The following is an 18,498-nucleotide window of genomic DNA, read 5'->3' as shown; positions in this document are numbered from 1 at the left end:
CGTAGTTCATTCTACAGAACAAGATAAATTAATGTACACACATCCTGTCATTGTGTGATAGTCATGTGCCTAATATATCTACTGCACTGCTGAACTGTCTGTTCTGCTCTTGGTGGTTATATTATCATACATTTTCTCTTCAGGGAGGGAGGAAAGATGAATATCTGGAGGAAGTGTGAGGACTTCCTGGTCTATTATAAGCTGCATTTACTAATGAATTTTTTTTGCTAATAAATATTGTATCATTTATTGTTTCTAAACTTCTATGTTTGCATCTGGCATTATTAACTAAGGCAGTTTCAGTGCTGAATCAGCAGTGAGGTTTCAAGTATGGGCAAAATACCAGCTGCTGCTGGAGATTTTGCCACATTCTTTTGGATGCTGATTTCTTCCTTAAAGCAGCAAAGCTTCATGACAGAGTGTGTTGACTTAGAAGTCTTGTGTGTATATCCATGAGAGCACGATGACCTCAGCCATCATGAACAAGTGAGGCTGTAATGTCTTGTAGTATCCTTTTCAGGTAAATTCTTAAGTAAGTTAAGCTAAGCATCCCCTTAAGGAACATCAAGTACAATTGAAATGGAGTGATTGGTCCACTTTCACATGGATATGAGAGAATTGTCTTTGTATCCTAGGATAGTTGGATGTGGTTCAGTAGCACAATTGGTAAGCAAGTTGATGCATTTGTGTTTAAGTGGTTGTGAGAAAGTGCTGGTGTTTCCAGTTAGCCTGTACTAGCCAATTCTAGCTTTGAACATTCGGCTGCTGATCTCCCAGTGAATTACTGCACACTATCTATCCATATATGCCTTCATCATTCCCTGTTGAGATGACCGATCATCATTCTTCCCATAATTAGTTTCTAAAGGTTATTTCCATCTCTATGCTGATGTGAGTAAAGCGTGTAAGTTTGCACCTGTTGATTTCTGACAATAGTGAGTCTTTTCCAGTAATATTTCTAACTTCAACTTTCATCTTATTTCCCACGCAAGAGATACAGAAGGATCTTTGGCAGCATCATATCTCAAAGGCTTCAGTTTTCTTCCTCCCAGCGGAATTAGCTTCCCACAATTTCTGTCTAGAGTTTGCTGTGGAAGCAAAGGAGTTTTTCACCAGTCAGGTTTTCAAATGATTCAAGATGCAGTTATTTCTAGATGGTCTTAAGGCAGGTGTAAAAATTGTCAAGTCAGCTTCTGAAAATCCCCATTACCTTGACTGAGGCAATTTTTTAATTTGCAACAATCTTCTTTGTTAGATCTGTATGATCCTGTATAAGTGAATTCAGCTATTGCATATCAATTTGCCATTAATTATAAAGTTTCTTATGTTCTATTTTTTAAGTCAGTGCTCAGTGTATGTTTCATGCTGGTTTTAATGAGTTCATTTAATCTGATAGGGTTCATCCATTTGTGAGTGTAGAGCTTGGGTGAAAGTACATTATTTTACCTGTGCTAAAATACTACCAAGGCAAGAAGACTGGAGGTAGTATCTGAGAACAGTAAGGAAGTGCTCTGTTGGCTGCTCCAGTTATCAGGACTTGGGATGTTAGGTTGTGAGTGAGGTGCAACAAGACTAAATAATGTATATTTGATCTATACCTTTCCATTATCCGAAAGACAAGAAAGAAGTATTCTTCTCTGGTTCTGTATTTCTGGCTGGGAAAACTGTGATTTGATTGCCTCATATTGGATGTTCTGATCTCACCTAGGATAACTGCTGCTGTAGTGAAAACCACTTCTCTACCCAGTTCCATGCAGACTTGAAGTGGTTATCCTTATGGACTGCAAGAAGAGATCAGGCCAACAAAGAAATCTGATTTTTGTGGCTGGTGTGAGGACACTTATTCATTTACCATGGTAGACAAATGGAATATACCATCTAGCTTTTAATATTTGGCAAATTCTGAGCCATGCAATCCAAGTGGTATTAGAAATTCTACAGGTAATGTGGAGTTAAAGGACGTGACTCACCAATGTTTATGCTTTCAAAATCAATTCTCTATAGCATGGCACAGCTTCACCCTGACCAGCCCCACTGTCAGTAAAGGATAGCAAAGTCCTCCCAGTGGGAGATTTTTAACAAATTTTGCTGCAGAAATAAGTTAATCAGAAATTGACAAAAATGGGATTCTGTTTGAACTCAGGGGAATCTATAAAATGAAGATTTTGCTCTGTGTGCAGTTTTAGGCAAAGCATTTTTATTTTTTTTTAATTTCTTTTTGGAACATCTTCCATATGCTAGAATATTTAAAGTGCATTTTTAAATAGTGACTGGCAATCTGTGAAACACCATTTTAGCATGAATGAGGTCATATGCTACTAAAATACTACTTATACTAGGAAACTGAGATGAATTGAAAGTAGCACAGCTAAAAAAGGGAAGGCAACAGGTGTTTTATTAGATAGCAGATATTGGCTTTTTTTACATCTGTAGAATAACTGATACTTCATCCTAAAAATTGTTACAAATTTGCATGTTTCTACTACCGAATATCAGTAAGTCCCACTGTTCCTAATTTAGAGTGTTTCTTTAAGGTGCTTTTGATGAATAAAACATGATATCCCATTTTTAGCATATCACCAGTTTCATAATGTGACACAGGATTGAAAGAATTTTGCTTGGGTACCAGGCATCTGATGCCTAAGAGTATGCTGGAAAGGAAATAGGGCAGGCTGTGCTCCTGCAGAAAAAAAAATGGAGTTATCAGCATTCTGTAATTTTCAGAGAGATGACTGTAAGATGTATGTGCAGCTTGTTACAAAGAAGTATTTTTTGTGTTGCAATAAATAGGAGGATAATTTTCTTAGATGTGCAGATTTTAGTCACCTACTTAGTGAATAAGAGAAATGAGATTTCTCTCTACCCAAAATTTACAATGCCTTTGACTATTAATTTGAGCAAGTCATGGAAGTAAGGCATCCTGGACTTCAATCTCCCCATTGTTTAAAATTGAGATCTTCCCTAGTTTATTGATAAAAAGTAATTCAGAGAACCTTTTAAAAAGTACTGTTTAAATCCATATTGTTGAGCGGTTTCACACCATAGCCCCAATAATAAATAGATGATAAAATGGTTACAGCCAAATCATTCATCCTGATGCTTGAAATGTAATATTCTGTACACAGAATGATATAATATTCTCATATTTTAAAAATACACTGCCTTCCATAGTTTCAGGTGACTAATCATTGTGTAAAGCACGGAACTGATATTTAAATGCAAATCAGGGACCTTTTGGTTTATGCAGTTTTGGTATCTTAGCACATGATTCATAGCTTTCAGGAGCAGCACATCCCTTTGAAGCATATGAAGTGAAGTACAGGTGATTCCACTTCCTTTTGTAAAGTGTGTATAATAATACAGATTTAACTAGAAACGCTGACATTTAAAAAACACGTATATAATGGATACAAAATATAACATTTTGCCTTGGTCTCCACTGGCGAGGGCTCTAGCCATACTGCCCGGGTTGCAGAAGGCAAAGGCAGGGACTGGGAGAATAAGGAACAGCCCACTGTAGAATACCAGGTTCAAGACCATCTGAAGAACCTGAAGGTGCACAAGTCCATGGGACCTGATGAGATTCATCTGCAGGTCCTGAGGGAACAGATGGATGAAGTTGTGAAGCCACTATCCATCATATTTGGGAAGTCATGGCAGTCCGTGGAAGTTCCCTCTGACTGGAAAAGAGGAAACATAACCCCCATTTTCAAAAAGGGAAAAAAAGAAGACACAGGAAACTACAGGCCAGACAGTCTCACCTCTGTTCCTGGCAAGATTATGGGGCACATCCTCCTGGAAACTCTGCTAAGGCACATGAAAAATAAGGAGGGGATTGGTGACAGCCAACATGGCTTCAATAAGGGCAAATTTAGTGGCCTTGTATGACAGTGTTATAGTGTTGATGGAGAAGGGAAGAGGAACTGACATCATCTACCTGGACTTGTGCAAAGCATTTGACACTGTCCCACATGACACCTTTATGTCTAAATTGGAGAGGCATAGATTTGATGGATGGACCACTCGGTGGATAAGGAATTGGCTCGATGGCCACACTCAAAGTGTTGCGGTCGACGGCTTGATGTCCCAAGTGGCAACCAGTGATGAGTGGCTTTCCTCAGGAGTTGGTACTAGGACCAGTACTGTTTAACATCTTTGTTGTTAATATAGATGGTGGGATCGAGTGCACCCTCAGCAAGTTTGGCAACACCACCAAGCTGTGTGTTGCGGTCAACGTGCTGCGGGAAAGGGGTGCCATCCAGAGGGACCTGGACAGCTTAAGAAGTGGGCCTGAGCAAACCTCATGAAGTTCAACAAACCTCATGAAGTTCAACATGGCCAAGTGCAAGGTCCTTCACATGGGTCATGGCACTCCCAAGCTCAAATACAGACTGGGTGAAGAATGGATTGAGAACAGCCCTTGGGAAAAGGACTTGGGGGTGTTGGTTGATGAGTAGCTCAACATGAACTGGCAATGTGTGCTTGCAGCCCAGAAAGCCAACTGCATCCTGGGCTAGATCAAAAGAAGCATGGCCAGCAGATCAAGGGAGGTGATTCTAATGCTCTACTCCGCTCTGGTGAGACCCCACTTGGAGTACTGCGTCCAGCTCTGGAGCCCCCAACGTAAGAAGGACATGGATCTGTTGGAACGGGTCCAGAGGAGGGCCACAAAGATGATCAAAGGGCTGGAGAACCTCTGCTATGAGGACAGGCTGAGGGAGCCTGGAGAAGAGAAGGCTCCAGGGAGACCTTATAGTGGCCTTCCAGTACCTAAAGGGGCATACAGGAGAGATGGGGAGGGATCTTTATCAGGGAGTGTAGTGACAGGACGAGGGGTAGTGGTTTTAAACTGAAAGAGGGGAGATTTAGATTGGATATTAGGAAGAAATTCTTTCCTGTGAGGGTGGTGAGACACTGGAACACGTTGCCCAGAGAAGTTGTGGCTGCCCCATCTCTGGAGGTGTTCAAGGCCAGGCTGGATGGGGCTTTGAGCAGCCTGGTCTAGTGGGAGGTGTCCCTGCCCATGGCAGGGGGGTTGAAACTAGATGATCTTTACGGTCCCTTCCAACTCTAACTATTCTATGATTATATGATTAATGATAAAATGATTATGAACTCAATTTTTGAATGCACATACTATTTAAACTGAGTACAACTAAAGCGTCAGTCTGGAAATGTGGAGTGTCAGAGCCATCTGGAAACACCACCCCTGGGCTATTCAGCCATCATTTCTGTCCAAGACCCTTGCTGTCATGGCTATTGAAGATTTTCCATGTCTTAAGACTTTACATAGAGAGGCTTTTTTAGGCTTTACTGTAATGGCATGTAATGAAGGCACTCATACCATCTAAATACCATCTGTCCATACAAAGCAGAAGAGGATCTTACGATCTGGGGGAAACCCTGGCTCCGTGGAAGCTGAAGCAGAATATTTTTAGTGATTTCACTGGAGCGAGGTTTTTCTGTATCTTCAAGCAAGTACTTTCACAGTAATTGGGCCTGGAGCTGGAGATCAGTATCAATTGCTGATGGTATTGAGCTGTAGAATGTTATTTGCAACAGTGGTGGTGATCAGAGACAAATCTCTCCCCCTGGCTTCCAAAGGAGACATATGGGGAGGAGCCCTCAATCTTTTCAGAAACACATCAAGAGAAGATAAAATGGTCAGCACAGTCAGAGGCACACTCCCGCATTTCACTAACTCTTTGGGCCAGAGCCCATAGTCTGCTCTGAAATCACGCTGCAGTTAAAATGACGGCCTCTCCAGATACCTAACTAATAGTGTAGCTGTCTGATACCCTCCTGGGTCATTGCTTGGGGAAAGGCAGTGTGGGTAAAATATCTTTGCAGTTTAGTCATTTAAAAGTATGAAAAAGGTCTTTTGAGGCCACAAGGGCAACTTCTGGCTTCCTGAGATTTGCGGTGATTAGATCAATCCTGGGCTAGGGCCAGGAAGTGAGAGGGTGAGGAAGGATGAAAATTTAACTTCAGACCTTCAGATCACTATTTGTCCTGCAACCTCTCTATATGTCAGCTGAGACAAGAGAATCTAGCAATGTTCCTATACAGGAGATCTGGTTTAGATAAACCTTTTCCATTTGGAATTTAAAAATATAAAATATACCTTCAAAATACATTTTGAAATATAAAAGGAGAGACGTCTTTTCAAGCATGGAACAATAGATATGAAGATATTCTGTATAATCATTCCATAATCGTTCTCCACTTTTTTCCATTTGTTCCAATGACTGATAGCAGTCAATCAAAGAAGTCATATAGGCAGTACATGTGCATGACACAGCTACAGGAAATAAGAGTTTAAGCTGAAGAAATTAATCTCTCTTGTGATACTTCAAGATTTAGCTATTAATTGCTTGCCTGTGGTTTCAAAACTGACAAAAGCTATCCGAAATCGCACTAGGGAATCCTCCAAATTCAGTCAAATCTCTGATTTAGTCAGCTTGAGCTATCACTGCCATCACCAGCTCATCTATAAATACCTCTGCTTTCACAGCGTACGCATTCTGAAACTTGCCCGTTGCCTCCTCTGAAGTGCAGGGCTGTACCGTCTGCTATGAGACAAGCCCGGCTTGACCAAAGCCAACATGAACCTAGCCTAACGCGCCAAGCCCATCCCTTGTTGTTAGCTTTGATAGTCGCTGCTATCATTTGATAGTTCGCCTGTAGCCAGTCCAAGTTGGCAGTGTCAGCCCAAGCTGATTGGAGCTGCAGACATTTTTGCTGACTGGAGTCATGCTATCTTTGCCAGTTTGCTGGAATAGACACAGACAGTGATTGGGTCATGCTGAAAACATTCCTGTCCTATGAAGCAAGTCTGTTTGTATTTTAGGTTTGCCAGGACTAATGAATTAAAAATCTTGGGCTCGCCACAGTTTGCTGCTTAATAATGCCTGTGACAGAAGGATTTTTTCCTCTCTGAAGCGTGACAGCATCATAATCCCTCGTCACTGGCAAGGAGAGGAAGGAAAAACAGAATTGTGGAGAAAAGCGGAAAAGGGTGATCTTCTGGGACAGCAAAGCCTATGGGAAGTGCAGGTAGCAGCATGTTGCCCTGACAGCTGTCTCAGCTTCTCAGACCTTGTCAGTTTGTTGCTATGCAGCAGGTGCAGCCTTTTCTTTTATTGAAGCTTTACTCCATAAAGGCAACGACAAGCCAAGGCAGTGGCTGGCCCTGGATTATACAAGTGCAGACACTCCGCTAAGTGAGGTAAGGCAACAGGTGTGAAAACTGAACTAAATTGATAGAGCTGTAACAGCACTTAATCTGAGTTCTGCTGCAGATTTTTTATGGAGAAACAGCAGCCAATTCTATAGGCAATTGTTGTGAAGAAGAGAGCTGCTCATTAAATCTCATTAAATTCCAGGTTGCCCACTCACCCTCATCTCTGTCTACAGAGATGTTGTTCTTCATGCATGGAGAAAGCAGGTGGGGAACTGGGGGCAGTCAGTCTGCGTGTTTCCTGTATCACCTGGTTAGCACACAGGCTGCTTCCATCCCTCTCTGTTCTCTTTGATTGCTTTTTGTGATGAAGAGCTTGAGGATTCTGCACAAAAAGGAGTGAAGAGATAAATGCAATATATAAAAGAAATAGATAGCAGGGTAATGGCTGTGTATAAGGATGAGATTTCTTTTTGTGGATTGGAATAAAATGAAAACGCTCTTCTGTGTTACAATAGAATTCACCATTGCTTACTGACGGGGTATTGATTTTTGCCCTCACATAGTAGGTGGTTAAAAGAGGTAATTTAAAGACATCGCAGACCACAGAGTATGTGGCTGGGATGAGACAACAGATTTGCTCCTAGCAATATTATGGCAACTTTAAAACCTCTAGCAGAATGCATCATTTTAGTTTCTTAGGCTATGATATGAAATGTTAAGTATACTCTTATGTGGAAGACCACTTGAGACAGTAAGCAGATGTCAGGGCAGTGTGTACCACCAACACAGAATGGTGAACAGCCTTGTTTCAAGGATGTGCTTGTCACTTAAAATCTCTCTTTTTTTTTAATTTACCTTCTATTGGGAGGTATGGAAGGGAAATATGATAAATAATTTTGGATTAGTAGTTCCGTTGTTTTTTAAAAACAATGAAATGTCTCAGATGTTTCTTATAAAGTGAAGGTCTGGGGGGAAAAAAGATCAATAATGCTCAGAAGGTAAAAGTTACTTAGTCTGATGCAATGCACTTCAAAATAGAATGTTTCAGTCGACTCCATCCTTTCCTGATTCCAAAAACACACACCATGGTAGTTTGGTAGACTTTTCTTTGTCTCTGCCCAATAGATATCACTTCAATTTTTGTGTGTCTTGATTATTAGTCATGGCGAATAAAGAACAATCCCTGATATCCTTCATGTATTAGTAGAAAGAGATACTCTCTGTTCAAAGTAATGAGTTTAGATTATTTGTTGTTATTTTAAGAAACGATTATGCACTTCAAATAACAATTTCTTGTGTAGCATTGCTATAGAGTAACCATATCACTCTGCTAGCCAAATATTAAGACAGATAAAGCAAATAAAAAAGAAATGCTGAAATTAATGGGCCAAATGCAAATTTGATACTCTTCCACTGTTTGCAAGTCAGTGATGCCAGGGAAGTGTTTGATTCACTTGTGCATCACCAAGGAAGATTATAATCCTGAAATATTGTTCTGTTCTATTGACTTTCTGACGCTGCCAAATAATTAAGTGTAAATTAGAATGAGTTGTTGGGATTTCCATGCAATACGGTAGCTACTTTACTGAAAAACTGCAAGATTATTGGCTTAGGAAACTGGCTTTTGGAAACTAGCTAAATGCTGTATTCTCTACTGACATGTGGTACAACTGTTAGTAAATTCATTGTATTTTCCTGAAGAATTTGGTTTCTAATCGACTGAGAAGTTTTTATGGTAATTTAAAAGCTACTGTCATAATTGTCCACATAGTTGGTATGGATACAATGCACTCTGGATAGCATAGTCTTCAATCCTAAAATAATTTCTTTATGGGCAGATCTTTTGCATGCATGAAGTCCCGCTGACTTCATATTCGTCACACATGGAGCTAATCAGAAGGTTAATATATGTGAATTTTAGCAGCTTTGTGTTAGATACACAAGGAGATTAAGTTTGCATTCAGCTATTTAACAGTTTAACCAAAACCGTTCATTCAAAAGGTTAAATATACATAGTAGAGTTCTGAGTACAACTTTTGAGTGTTCAGAGATGCTTTAATTATACCATTACAGATCAGTAGTAGCTAATTCTTTTGTTGCTCAACAATTGTTTAGTGCACTGCTTGAAATGAACCAGCAGTTTTCTTAATGGACAGGGTTTCATCTCAGTAAAATCACTTTTTGGGATTGGTGGTCTCAGAAGAAAGACCGAGGACTGAATAAGGTCCCGATCCAGGAGTCAAACCCATGCAGACAGACCCCTACACCTGCACAGAGTTCCACTGAAGAATCACCACCAAGGTTTGGAGACCCAGTAACTTTCTGACCGTTAAATGTGTGACTATCAGGCAGGGTTTGACTGGGGGAGTATGGGTGGAAGGTAGGAGGATGGGTGCCTCCCCATTGACACCATGTGGAGTGGTGTGCACGTTTCCAATCACATGGCAGGCTTGGGGTCATGTTACTCTCAACTCCCCACCCCTTCTTCCTTCTTCACCTTCAGAACCCGGCAGCATTGCCACGAGTCAAGGCTTGCTGAAGGGGCAATGGCGGGGAGCAAGCAGGTGAGGAGAGGGGAAGCTTCCTTTGCCATCATTGTTTCTAATCTGTAAATAGCAAAAGAAAGGCAGTCTCTGCCCTGAATTTCACTTAAATCCTTTTTGAATGGAAAAGTGAGATGGCGCTCCCTTGACTTTGATTCTAAACCTTGCTTAGCTAGAATGAGAATGCTTCTCATGTGAATGCATGAGAAGCATTAAAACTCATTTGTTGAATGGTGTCACATGCTCTCTAATAAATATATTATTTGTATTATTGCAGCTGGAACAAACAAGTAAAAACATTGACTCAAGTGCCCACATGATCACCACCGCCAGGGTACCTGCTGATAAGCCAGTACGAATTGCCTTCAGCCTGAATGACTCCCCAGGTACAGTTTAATTTATGGAGTAAACCACGACGGAGTAATTGCTTTTAAATTTTACATGTTCTTACCAGCGTTTACAATATCAAATGAAGTCCAGTATTATGGGTGGGTTTTTTCCTGAGTGGTAGCATGTGATCATTTTTCCTGTCCGATAACTTTTAATGTTTCCATTAACAATTTCATTAGACTAAAACCACTAGACCAACAGTTTAGATCTTAGCTTTCTTTCAGTGGTTTATGGAATATACTTAGGACTGTAATTAACTATTGCATTTACCTGCATATGCAGTATGTCTGATTTTAAGGAATTTTAAAATAAGAAAAGTAAAAGGACATTTTGTAGTGAGGATGAGGCTAGAGCAGGAAGAGACTTTCCCTTCAGCAGGAAGGTTGGAAAGTGCTGCACGTGCCCAGCTCGGTGAAAGGTTTCAGGAAACGGATGCCCCACATGGCATGTTCCCTGAGAAAGCAGCACAAATTTCATTGACGTTTATCCTGTCAGCTAGTGCTGATTGAGCATGAATTTCTCCAAACATACCCTGTACATACATGGACCCTCTGTCCTGGGGAATAGATGGATATTATTAGTTTGCACCTTAAACATTATTAAGGTCTAGAGAGCTGTTGCCAAATGGTAAAAGTCAGAATGAAGTAAATCGGAAGCTGGGAGGCATCCCCAAAAAGTTGGCCGTGCTGTTGCTAAAGGTGAGTGCCTCGAGTCAGGGTTCAGATGTGTTTATGGCATGAAATATAAGAATCTCCGATAACGATAACTGAAACCCACTGCTGATGAGTGCTTTATGGGATGGTATGCATTGCAGGATAATTGTGAGGCTGCTTCCTGAGCTTTGTGTGAATAGAGTCTCAGCTTAAATACAATTTTCTCATTTTAAAAATATTTTAGAATATGCATTATCTTTCCTAGCTGATTGTTGTGTAATATTAATTTGCAGTAACAAGCCTTAAGTAGAATCTCATTCTCTAAGCAAGGGAATTTAAAAACAAACATCTTCATGTATTATTGCACATAACTTTCAGCTCATAAAGATGAGTGGCACAGAAAGATTGGGACAAGGAATATGAAGTAGCACACGTGGCTATCTATGTGCCCTTTTTCATAAAATAAAATAATCTGGTAGTTACATTTTTAATACAGAAAGTAAGAAGGAATCATTGTCATCTCTCAAGATATAGTAACATGTCAAATTTCTTATAGGAATTATGGCAAAGAGGTTTTTAGAGACGTAAAAGAAAGGGGAGTGCGCTTACAAATTATGGAAAAAAATTGCTTATGCGAGACACTGAAAACATGTCAGGGAAAGCTGAGACCATGGGAAAATCAAAGAGCGTAGAGTGGTTTGTGACAAGAGACGGCAGTAGGAAATGACAAGGTTGTGAATAGCTTGGAAGAAGGGGACATGAAAGGCAGGAAGCCTAGCTTCCTTAACATTGCATCATACTTTATTTTTTACTTTTCTATCCTGATAATAATTCCAGCCTCTCTCTTAACATTTAGAGAAATAAATAAACTCAATTACAGAAAGGTAATCTTTTTCTGCTACATTTTGTTAAACTTTTCCACAATTTTGAGTCCTTTATTGTATATATAAAAGTGTTCCTGCACTATGCAATCCAGGATCTCTCTGAATACTGATAAAACTAAACAGCAACCAGCAAAGGGAGCCTCACATCCCCTTAGGGGCTACCAGGAGGTCTAAACCCACATACTGTTTTACCACGTCACAAGAATTCCACTCTTGCTCTTAGTGGTAAGCCTGAACATGGTTATTATATTTGATATATTTAAAGAAGGCAAAGGAAAAAAACTTCTATCAGGTTTGAAAATCAAGAGAGTACAAGTAAGTGTTAAACAATTCCTTTTTAAGATGAGTTGCAAAAACATTTAACAGATAGACCTTTAGGTATTCCATACTTGGCTTTTTTTCTCCTTATTTTTTTATATTTCTTTAATCTTTTTTTCCTCCTTGGCAAGGATGTTTGTTTTCAGTTCAAGCAGGAGTTCCCTGACGTGTGATAGTAAAGCATCAGGTGAGGCTCGTGTACTGCTGGGGCATATACAAAAAGTTCTTCACCAGAGCTAAGTGGTGAGGGAACTTGTCTGACTTCAGCTTTTCCTTAAATTTTACCTCGCTTGAAAGGCACAGTGACAGATTTCACCAAGAAAGGCTGCATTCTCCTTCCGGGGGCTGTACAACTGCTTACTAGGAGGAACTGGCAGCATAACTAGATATAAAAAGGAGAAATGGAATGTTTCTTCTAGGTGGTGATTATCTCACTGGCTAGGATTGTAACCAAGCACTGGGTGTGAGGAGCAGCGAAAGGAGAAACTGCTCTCAACTCATGAGAAGAGATTACTTTGTGTTAACTGACCTACAAGATCGGAGCTGGCTTATCCTGAGTGTACAAGAAATAATTTAATTGTGTTATATTATTTGTCAGTCAACACCTGATGACTGAAATCCTGGCCAGCTTTGTGCAGTATTTTTAATGTGAAAGTAGGCTAACCAGTTCCTTAAAAGTCTCAGGAGCAGCCCATCAGCGGGTGCTATATTAGAAGACAGTTTTATTGTGTATCTCTTATTCCTGTATATATAGATATCTATGTTTGGCTCTTTTACTCAAGTTCGCTAAGCTGGCATCAAACATAGGTTTCCCAGGGTGTTTCTGCACACCGTATTGCACGAGTTTGACTTAAGGTACCATTTTAAATTAATGAATTGAACCATATTATCATATTCTTCGGCCTACCTTATATCACTTGGAAACTAATCCAAGTTAATCTGAATATATCGTTCCAAAATTTAAATAAGTGTTCCCAAATAGTTCATTGTAGTTTATCAACATCAATTTAATGAAACCAATGAAATTATATATTTCCTAATTTATATCACTAACTTTTATTTGCTGAACATATTGAGATGCAATGATTATAACAGGAACGTTATTAAATTTAGACAAGTGGATTTGTTTTGTGTAATAGTTCTAAGGGAAGGTTTATAGGTAAACATCTCTTCACCTTCCCTTCTAGAATAAAAGCTTGAATCTAGCTGAAAAGTTCTGTCAGTGACATGTGGTGATAAATGACTTGTTTTGAAATGGTTAGTAATTTCTTTTGTTTTAGATTAGTCTACCCCGATAGCACTCTCCAGAAAAATCACTGATAACAAAGGCAAAACATAAAACTTCTAATGAAACTGACAGATAGTGGAACAGTGTAATATTTTTGCAAGCATAGCAAATGACCTATTTTACTCCTTTAATGCCTTTGTTATCCTAGTGGACATGAAGAATTTTTTGCTTTCATAGTTGACTGTACAAGACTGTTTTGCAACAGTTGCTTCTTCAATAGCAACCTTCAGATCCCTATTCCATCTTCATTTTGGTTGTAATGGCAACTGAGGCTTTCCAGCAAATAATATATTGGTTGAAAACCAATGGGGATTGCTAAAATATATGGCTAAAATTTACAAAGCTAGTTTCCTAAAACTACACCCAACCTCGAGTAAGTGGCTTGACCTTTGGGAATTTAGACAGGAACTTGGGTTGAGATACTCTCAGCACGACAGTGGCTGTGCATTCATCAGAGGATGCTTTAGGCTTAGGTGAAGATACATGGAGTAGGAGAGTTTTGCTCTTATCTCCTCTGTTATGGGCCGTTTCTATTTTTGGGAGGTCCACAACTCTTACTATTGAGCAAACCTTCATAGCCTATTCCTGGGTCAGGCAGTGACCATTCCCCACTATTTTACGAGTGAGGTAGCTGCGAGGTTGTGTAAGGTCATGTCAGGCAGGGCTGTGAATAGAAGCCTGGGAGCTTCATGCAGCAGTGCCAAGTGGCAGTCACTTAGCCACACAGCCTTCCAGGATGAATTCGATGAGTCTATGCTCGTCTGTCAGTAACCAGGGCTGGAGCTGCTGGATCTCACCACCCTCCTAGAGACAACACTGGACCCCGAAACACAGTTTTCCAGTGTCCCGCTGCGAGTTGCAGTGCTTGCAGTTGAGTTTGAGCACTTTTCCTGTGTAAGGGCTGATCCACTTACAGGATAACAGCCTACTTATGTTACCAATTTAATTCTTTAATTTAGGAGGAAGAGATTTGAATACACTTGCCCACGCATGTAGGAGAAAAAAATAGTACCTGATTGTATAATTAAAGACTAGATCATAACTCAGTTACTCAAGGAAGCAGAGCTGTGATTGGCATTTCCTAAATTTTGAGTGCTTGATTTAGCAACCTTAATGTGCTTTCAACACATTTAAATTTTTATGTTCTATTTCTGTCTATCTTTGTGAAGATCCTAGAGAAACTGTAATTTGCAAATTTATACTGCAAGTAAATAGGATGTTGTTCTTGAAGTATTTATTCATTAACTATTGCCTGTAGCCCACAGTTCAGCTAAACGGAGCAGCCATAAGGAAGAGACTAGGGTGTTACACTTCATTGTACCAGACGTTGTGTCAGTCAGACAGCAAAGTGTGAGGGATTTCGCTCGTTCATCTACATGATGGAGGTCTGGGCTATTGGAATCTCCAGAAGGCCAGAACATGATTAAATAAGTGAAGCTTTCCAGAAGGCACGATTCATTCTCAAATGTGCAACATTAGCATATAGCAGGGGACTGAATGCTTGAGGACATCACTGATAAGTAGTAAGCCTATTGTATGAAGACAATCAGTTCAGCCTTCTAAATCAGATAGCTTGTGTGGATCTCTGTACCACACATTAGAAGCCTATCTCATGTTTGTATTAATAGGTCCTGTCAGCAGAGAGACAAGAGTTCACCTGGACAGTGAAGGTTGAGCAGCTTAGCCTTGCTGTCCTTACACAAAGCTGCCCGTCACGCCATTTCAGCATGAAGGTGCATTGGCTGGGCAGCATGCTTAGGGAGATTCTCTTGTTATGTTGGTTCTCTTAGGTTCTCTTGTTATGTTGTTAGTTTTGCTGTAGGAATGGTCAGAGAGCTGGCTCTGACATAGAAGGGTACTTTGTGTCAGCCCTGCGGATGGAAAGCAAAAGGAGGAAATGATTTCCCCAGAGACCCTCCCTCAGATGCTTTCTGTTACAATGAGTTTTTAGCAACAAGCAAAGTGAATGTATGAACCTGATGAAACAAACATGAAAGTCAAACTATTCCATACACACGAACCAAGTCTTTGGTTAAAAAACCATCAACTTTATGTGGGTATATCTTGTAATCAGGGTACAGGTCTTTACCTTTAGTGCACTTTTAAATATAGACCTTCAAAATTAGTTTCGGGATCTATGGGAAGTCAGGAAGGGCTAGTCATTTAGAAATCCTGCAACAGATACTTTAACTTAGGTGGCTGTGATTAAGTTCCTGATCTGACTCACATCACAGGTTAGTGCTGTTGAGTTTGCTGGGATGGCCATAACATTCACATGTATGTTTTTCCTCCTTTCTTCTTCTTTTTTTGACCAGAATCTTGACTCATTTTCAGGTACAGCAAGCTGCACTCTCTGATTCTTTTTGTGTTTTTATTTTTAAAGAGAATATGTTTTCAACAACCATGTTGAATTATAAATCCATTTTACTTACAAGTGATGGGGAAGGGAGGAGTAAAATAGCGACCACAAGGGTGAAATGCTGTTTGTATCTTGTCAAGAACCAGCCTAGTTATTTTCAGGGTTTTGCGGTACAGAAATGCCACTAATTTTATTATAAAGGGGTCTTTGATTATGTCAGTGATTCCTCATAACAATCTAGGCACTCATTAAATATTGATAATAAATTGATAAAAGGAGAAAGAGATATTTCTGAATTCTATTGTCTAGTTAAGGAGATGTAGAATAGAAAGGAACGAATACATCCAGATAAGGAGATAGTTATGAGAGAATTTTGATCTTCAGAACATTTTCTTTGACATTTCAGACATTTTCAGTGTTTCTGATTTTCAGAGTCGTAGATTTTTAAGGCTAAAATCCAATGTGATTTTGTCTGATCTCCTGCATAACACCGAGTATTCAAGCTTGTAAGGGCAATAGTGATTCTTTTGGAAGAAAATGCAAGAGTTTATCTTCCCTCTTGACTTTCTGAAAACATTCTCAAAATAGTTTTAGGAGGCGAATGACTGCTGTCATTTGCTTTCCTCTTGTGTGAAATCTAAACATGTTCCGTTTTTACAAAGTGATTTTTGTTATTGTTGTGGTTGTTACTTTGACAACAGTGAAATACAGACTGACCTGATGCAGTAATTTATTTCACTGGAAGCTGCGGGGAAAGTTTGTTGTTGTTCTTTTTGTGGAAAACAAAATTGCACTTAGCTCTGAGGATTTCTGTTAATTTTTGTAAACTAAATCCTTCAGCTGAAAATTTCAGAAGAGTGCAAGAGAAATAGGAACTCAGTAAAATTTCAAACCACTGAAGTCCCCAACTTTTTCTCGATGATGTTCTGCACATCAGATGATGATTTAAACAAGTCTTAAACTAGCATAACTAAAAAAAACCCTAGCAGCTGTTCAATAGATGCTAGGGCAGGCCCATTATAAAATGTACTATGGTATGCCATAATGGTTAGGATACCAATATGTTCTATTTTTAGTACCATTGACTCAGTCACTTGAGTTCAAAAAATAAGCAGGGAACATCTGTTTATTGAAAGGATTTCCTCTATAGTAATTTCTCTCCCTATGCCATCCTTTTTAAAGTATTTCCAAACTTTTTTTTACTGGTTCTTTTCTGAAGACAATCCAATATATTTTCTGATATTCTGACTGCATTAGTCTAATTTTCTTATTACTAGCTGATGCATTGAAAAAGTAATTATTGGCTGATGTTTCTTTAAAATTCTTGGTGTCGCTTTTGCTTTTTTTTCCCTAAGTTAAAAGTGTTTGAGGTCCCTCCTTAAAGCTTACTGTACCAAAGATTGTACTGCTGGAATTGTCAAAACAAATAGCAGCTTAACTGCTGTCCACGACTCTGGTCCAATATCTCTGTCAGAATATTTAACAGCTATTCAGCCAAATATTTGTAGAGCAGCTGTACCCCTAGGCGGACTGAGTCCTATTCCGTCCTTCCTTTTAGCCTTGCCATATGATTCATCTTTCTTCTTTTAGAATATTAGTCTATTTTTAAATATTGTACAAGAAAGCAACAGCAAATTAAAGGTAAACATTTCATATCAGTGTGATACAATTCTATACAATTAAAGCAATTTAAGTATTTTCCAGAATGGACATGTTTGGGACATGGTGTGAAAAATTAAGTTGAGGAGGGACAGACCTTTTGATAATACTAGCAAGATGCCTACTCCATGAAAATACAGAACTTCACTTTGTTTCCTGAGTAAGTTCAAAAGCTTTTGCTTTTGACCTCTGTATCAGTTTTTTTTTTCTTTTTCTCCTCTGGGCATTCCTTCCTAGAGATGCCCAGCTCTTACTATGTTGGTTAAAGTAAGGCTCTGACTATATGTTAGCCAGTATATTTATTCTTCGTAGGATAAGGTGACTTATTTTACTTTTTCCCCCTAACCTACTTCGCTGTATGACAACTGAGGGCAGGATAAAGAGATCACAAATATTTGACGAGTAATTTAAATCCTAGTCTCTACTCTTTAAGAATATTCAGAATCCTGCCTTGATATGTGGTCCTCTTAATCTTGTTAGGGTTTTGTTGTAGTGTACAAGTCTGCCAGCATAGAGCAGGTTGCAGGATCTGACCTATGTTAGCAATTTTCTCCTATGAGAGCCATCCTTGTTTAATGTTGACACATTACAAATAACTGACTCTGTAAGCTAGCTAATAGTAACCTTCTCTTCACCTCCTGTAACCTGTAGTAAGATGCATAAACAGTCATCACAATCCAATGCAAAACTGATAGTGTGAAAGTCACTGAGAAAGAAATATTGCGGTGGCTAGCTGTGACGCTACCAAGTATGATTCATATTTCTGATCTCAGTCCAACTACTAGTGGGCAGGTGTCCACATCACAACACTGACGTAACTGGCACAGTCTGTCCCACCTTTGCTGGAAGCCTGTACTAAAAATAAAAAAATAAATAAAACCACAGTTTGGCTTGTTGTCATGAATGAACTAACTCTAGCCTGTAGGGATTGTTATCTACAGGTTTAAGACATTTCTTTGCAGTATGGAGAAATTTATGGTGCCTTCCCCATTCTGATCACATCTGCGTAGGTAACAGTCTTCTAGTTCCAGGGTTGCCAGGCTGGTTTGTGTGTTTCTGTGGTGGGAGAAAAGGTTTCTATTATTGTTGGTTTAGCCTTGGTAAGTCGTTGTACTATGATGGAGAAGATATCTTTCTCTTAATTCAAATGATGAACTCTTTCATAGTAAGGATGCTGTCCTTGGAAGGTTCTTTACTTTGGAGTACAATGGAAGAAAGATG

At 39.4% G+C, this 18,498-nt stretch overlaps 1 protein-coding gene across 10 annotated transcripts in view; it reads left to right on the top strand.

Annotated features, from left to right (window-relative positions):
• The window catches only part of MAP3K7CL (MAP3K7 C-terminal like), a 51,713-nt gene that overhangs the window by 11,329 nt on the left and 21,886 nt on the right, over positions 1–18,498 (top strand). For 2 of the 10 annotated variants that reach the window (XM_054201398.1, XM_054201406.1), the window contains 3 exons: positions 6,851–7,228; positions 9,340–9,484; positions 10,004–10,112. In XM_054201398.1, the coding sequence (XP_054057373.1) occupies positions 10,043–10,112 (70 nt within the window). In that variant the 5' untranslated portion in view covers positions 6,851–7,228; positions 9,340–9,484; positions 10,004–10,042. Of the gene's footprint in view, positions 1–6,849; positions 7,229–9,339; positions 9,485–9,638; positions 9,748–10,003; positions 10,113–18,498 lie in introns of those variants that run through there. The other 8 variants (XM_054201470.1, XM_054201456.1, XM_054201427.1 and 5 more) reach the window with 7 other exon arrangements.

Source organism: Rissa tridactyla, chromosome 1 (assembly GCF_028500815.1).
Source record: "Rissa tridactyla isolate bRisTri1 chromosome 1, bRisTri1.patW.cur.20221130, whole genome shotgun sequence".
In the NCBI taxonomy this organism is placed as follows: Eukaryota; Metazoa; Chordata; class Aves; order Charadriiformes; family Laridae; genus Rissa; species Rissa tridactyla.
The sequence above is the reverse complement of the archived record's forward strand: the minus strand, read 5'-3'. Positions and strand labels throughout refer to the sequence as shown.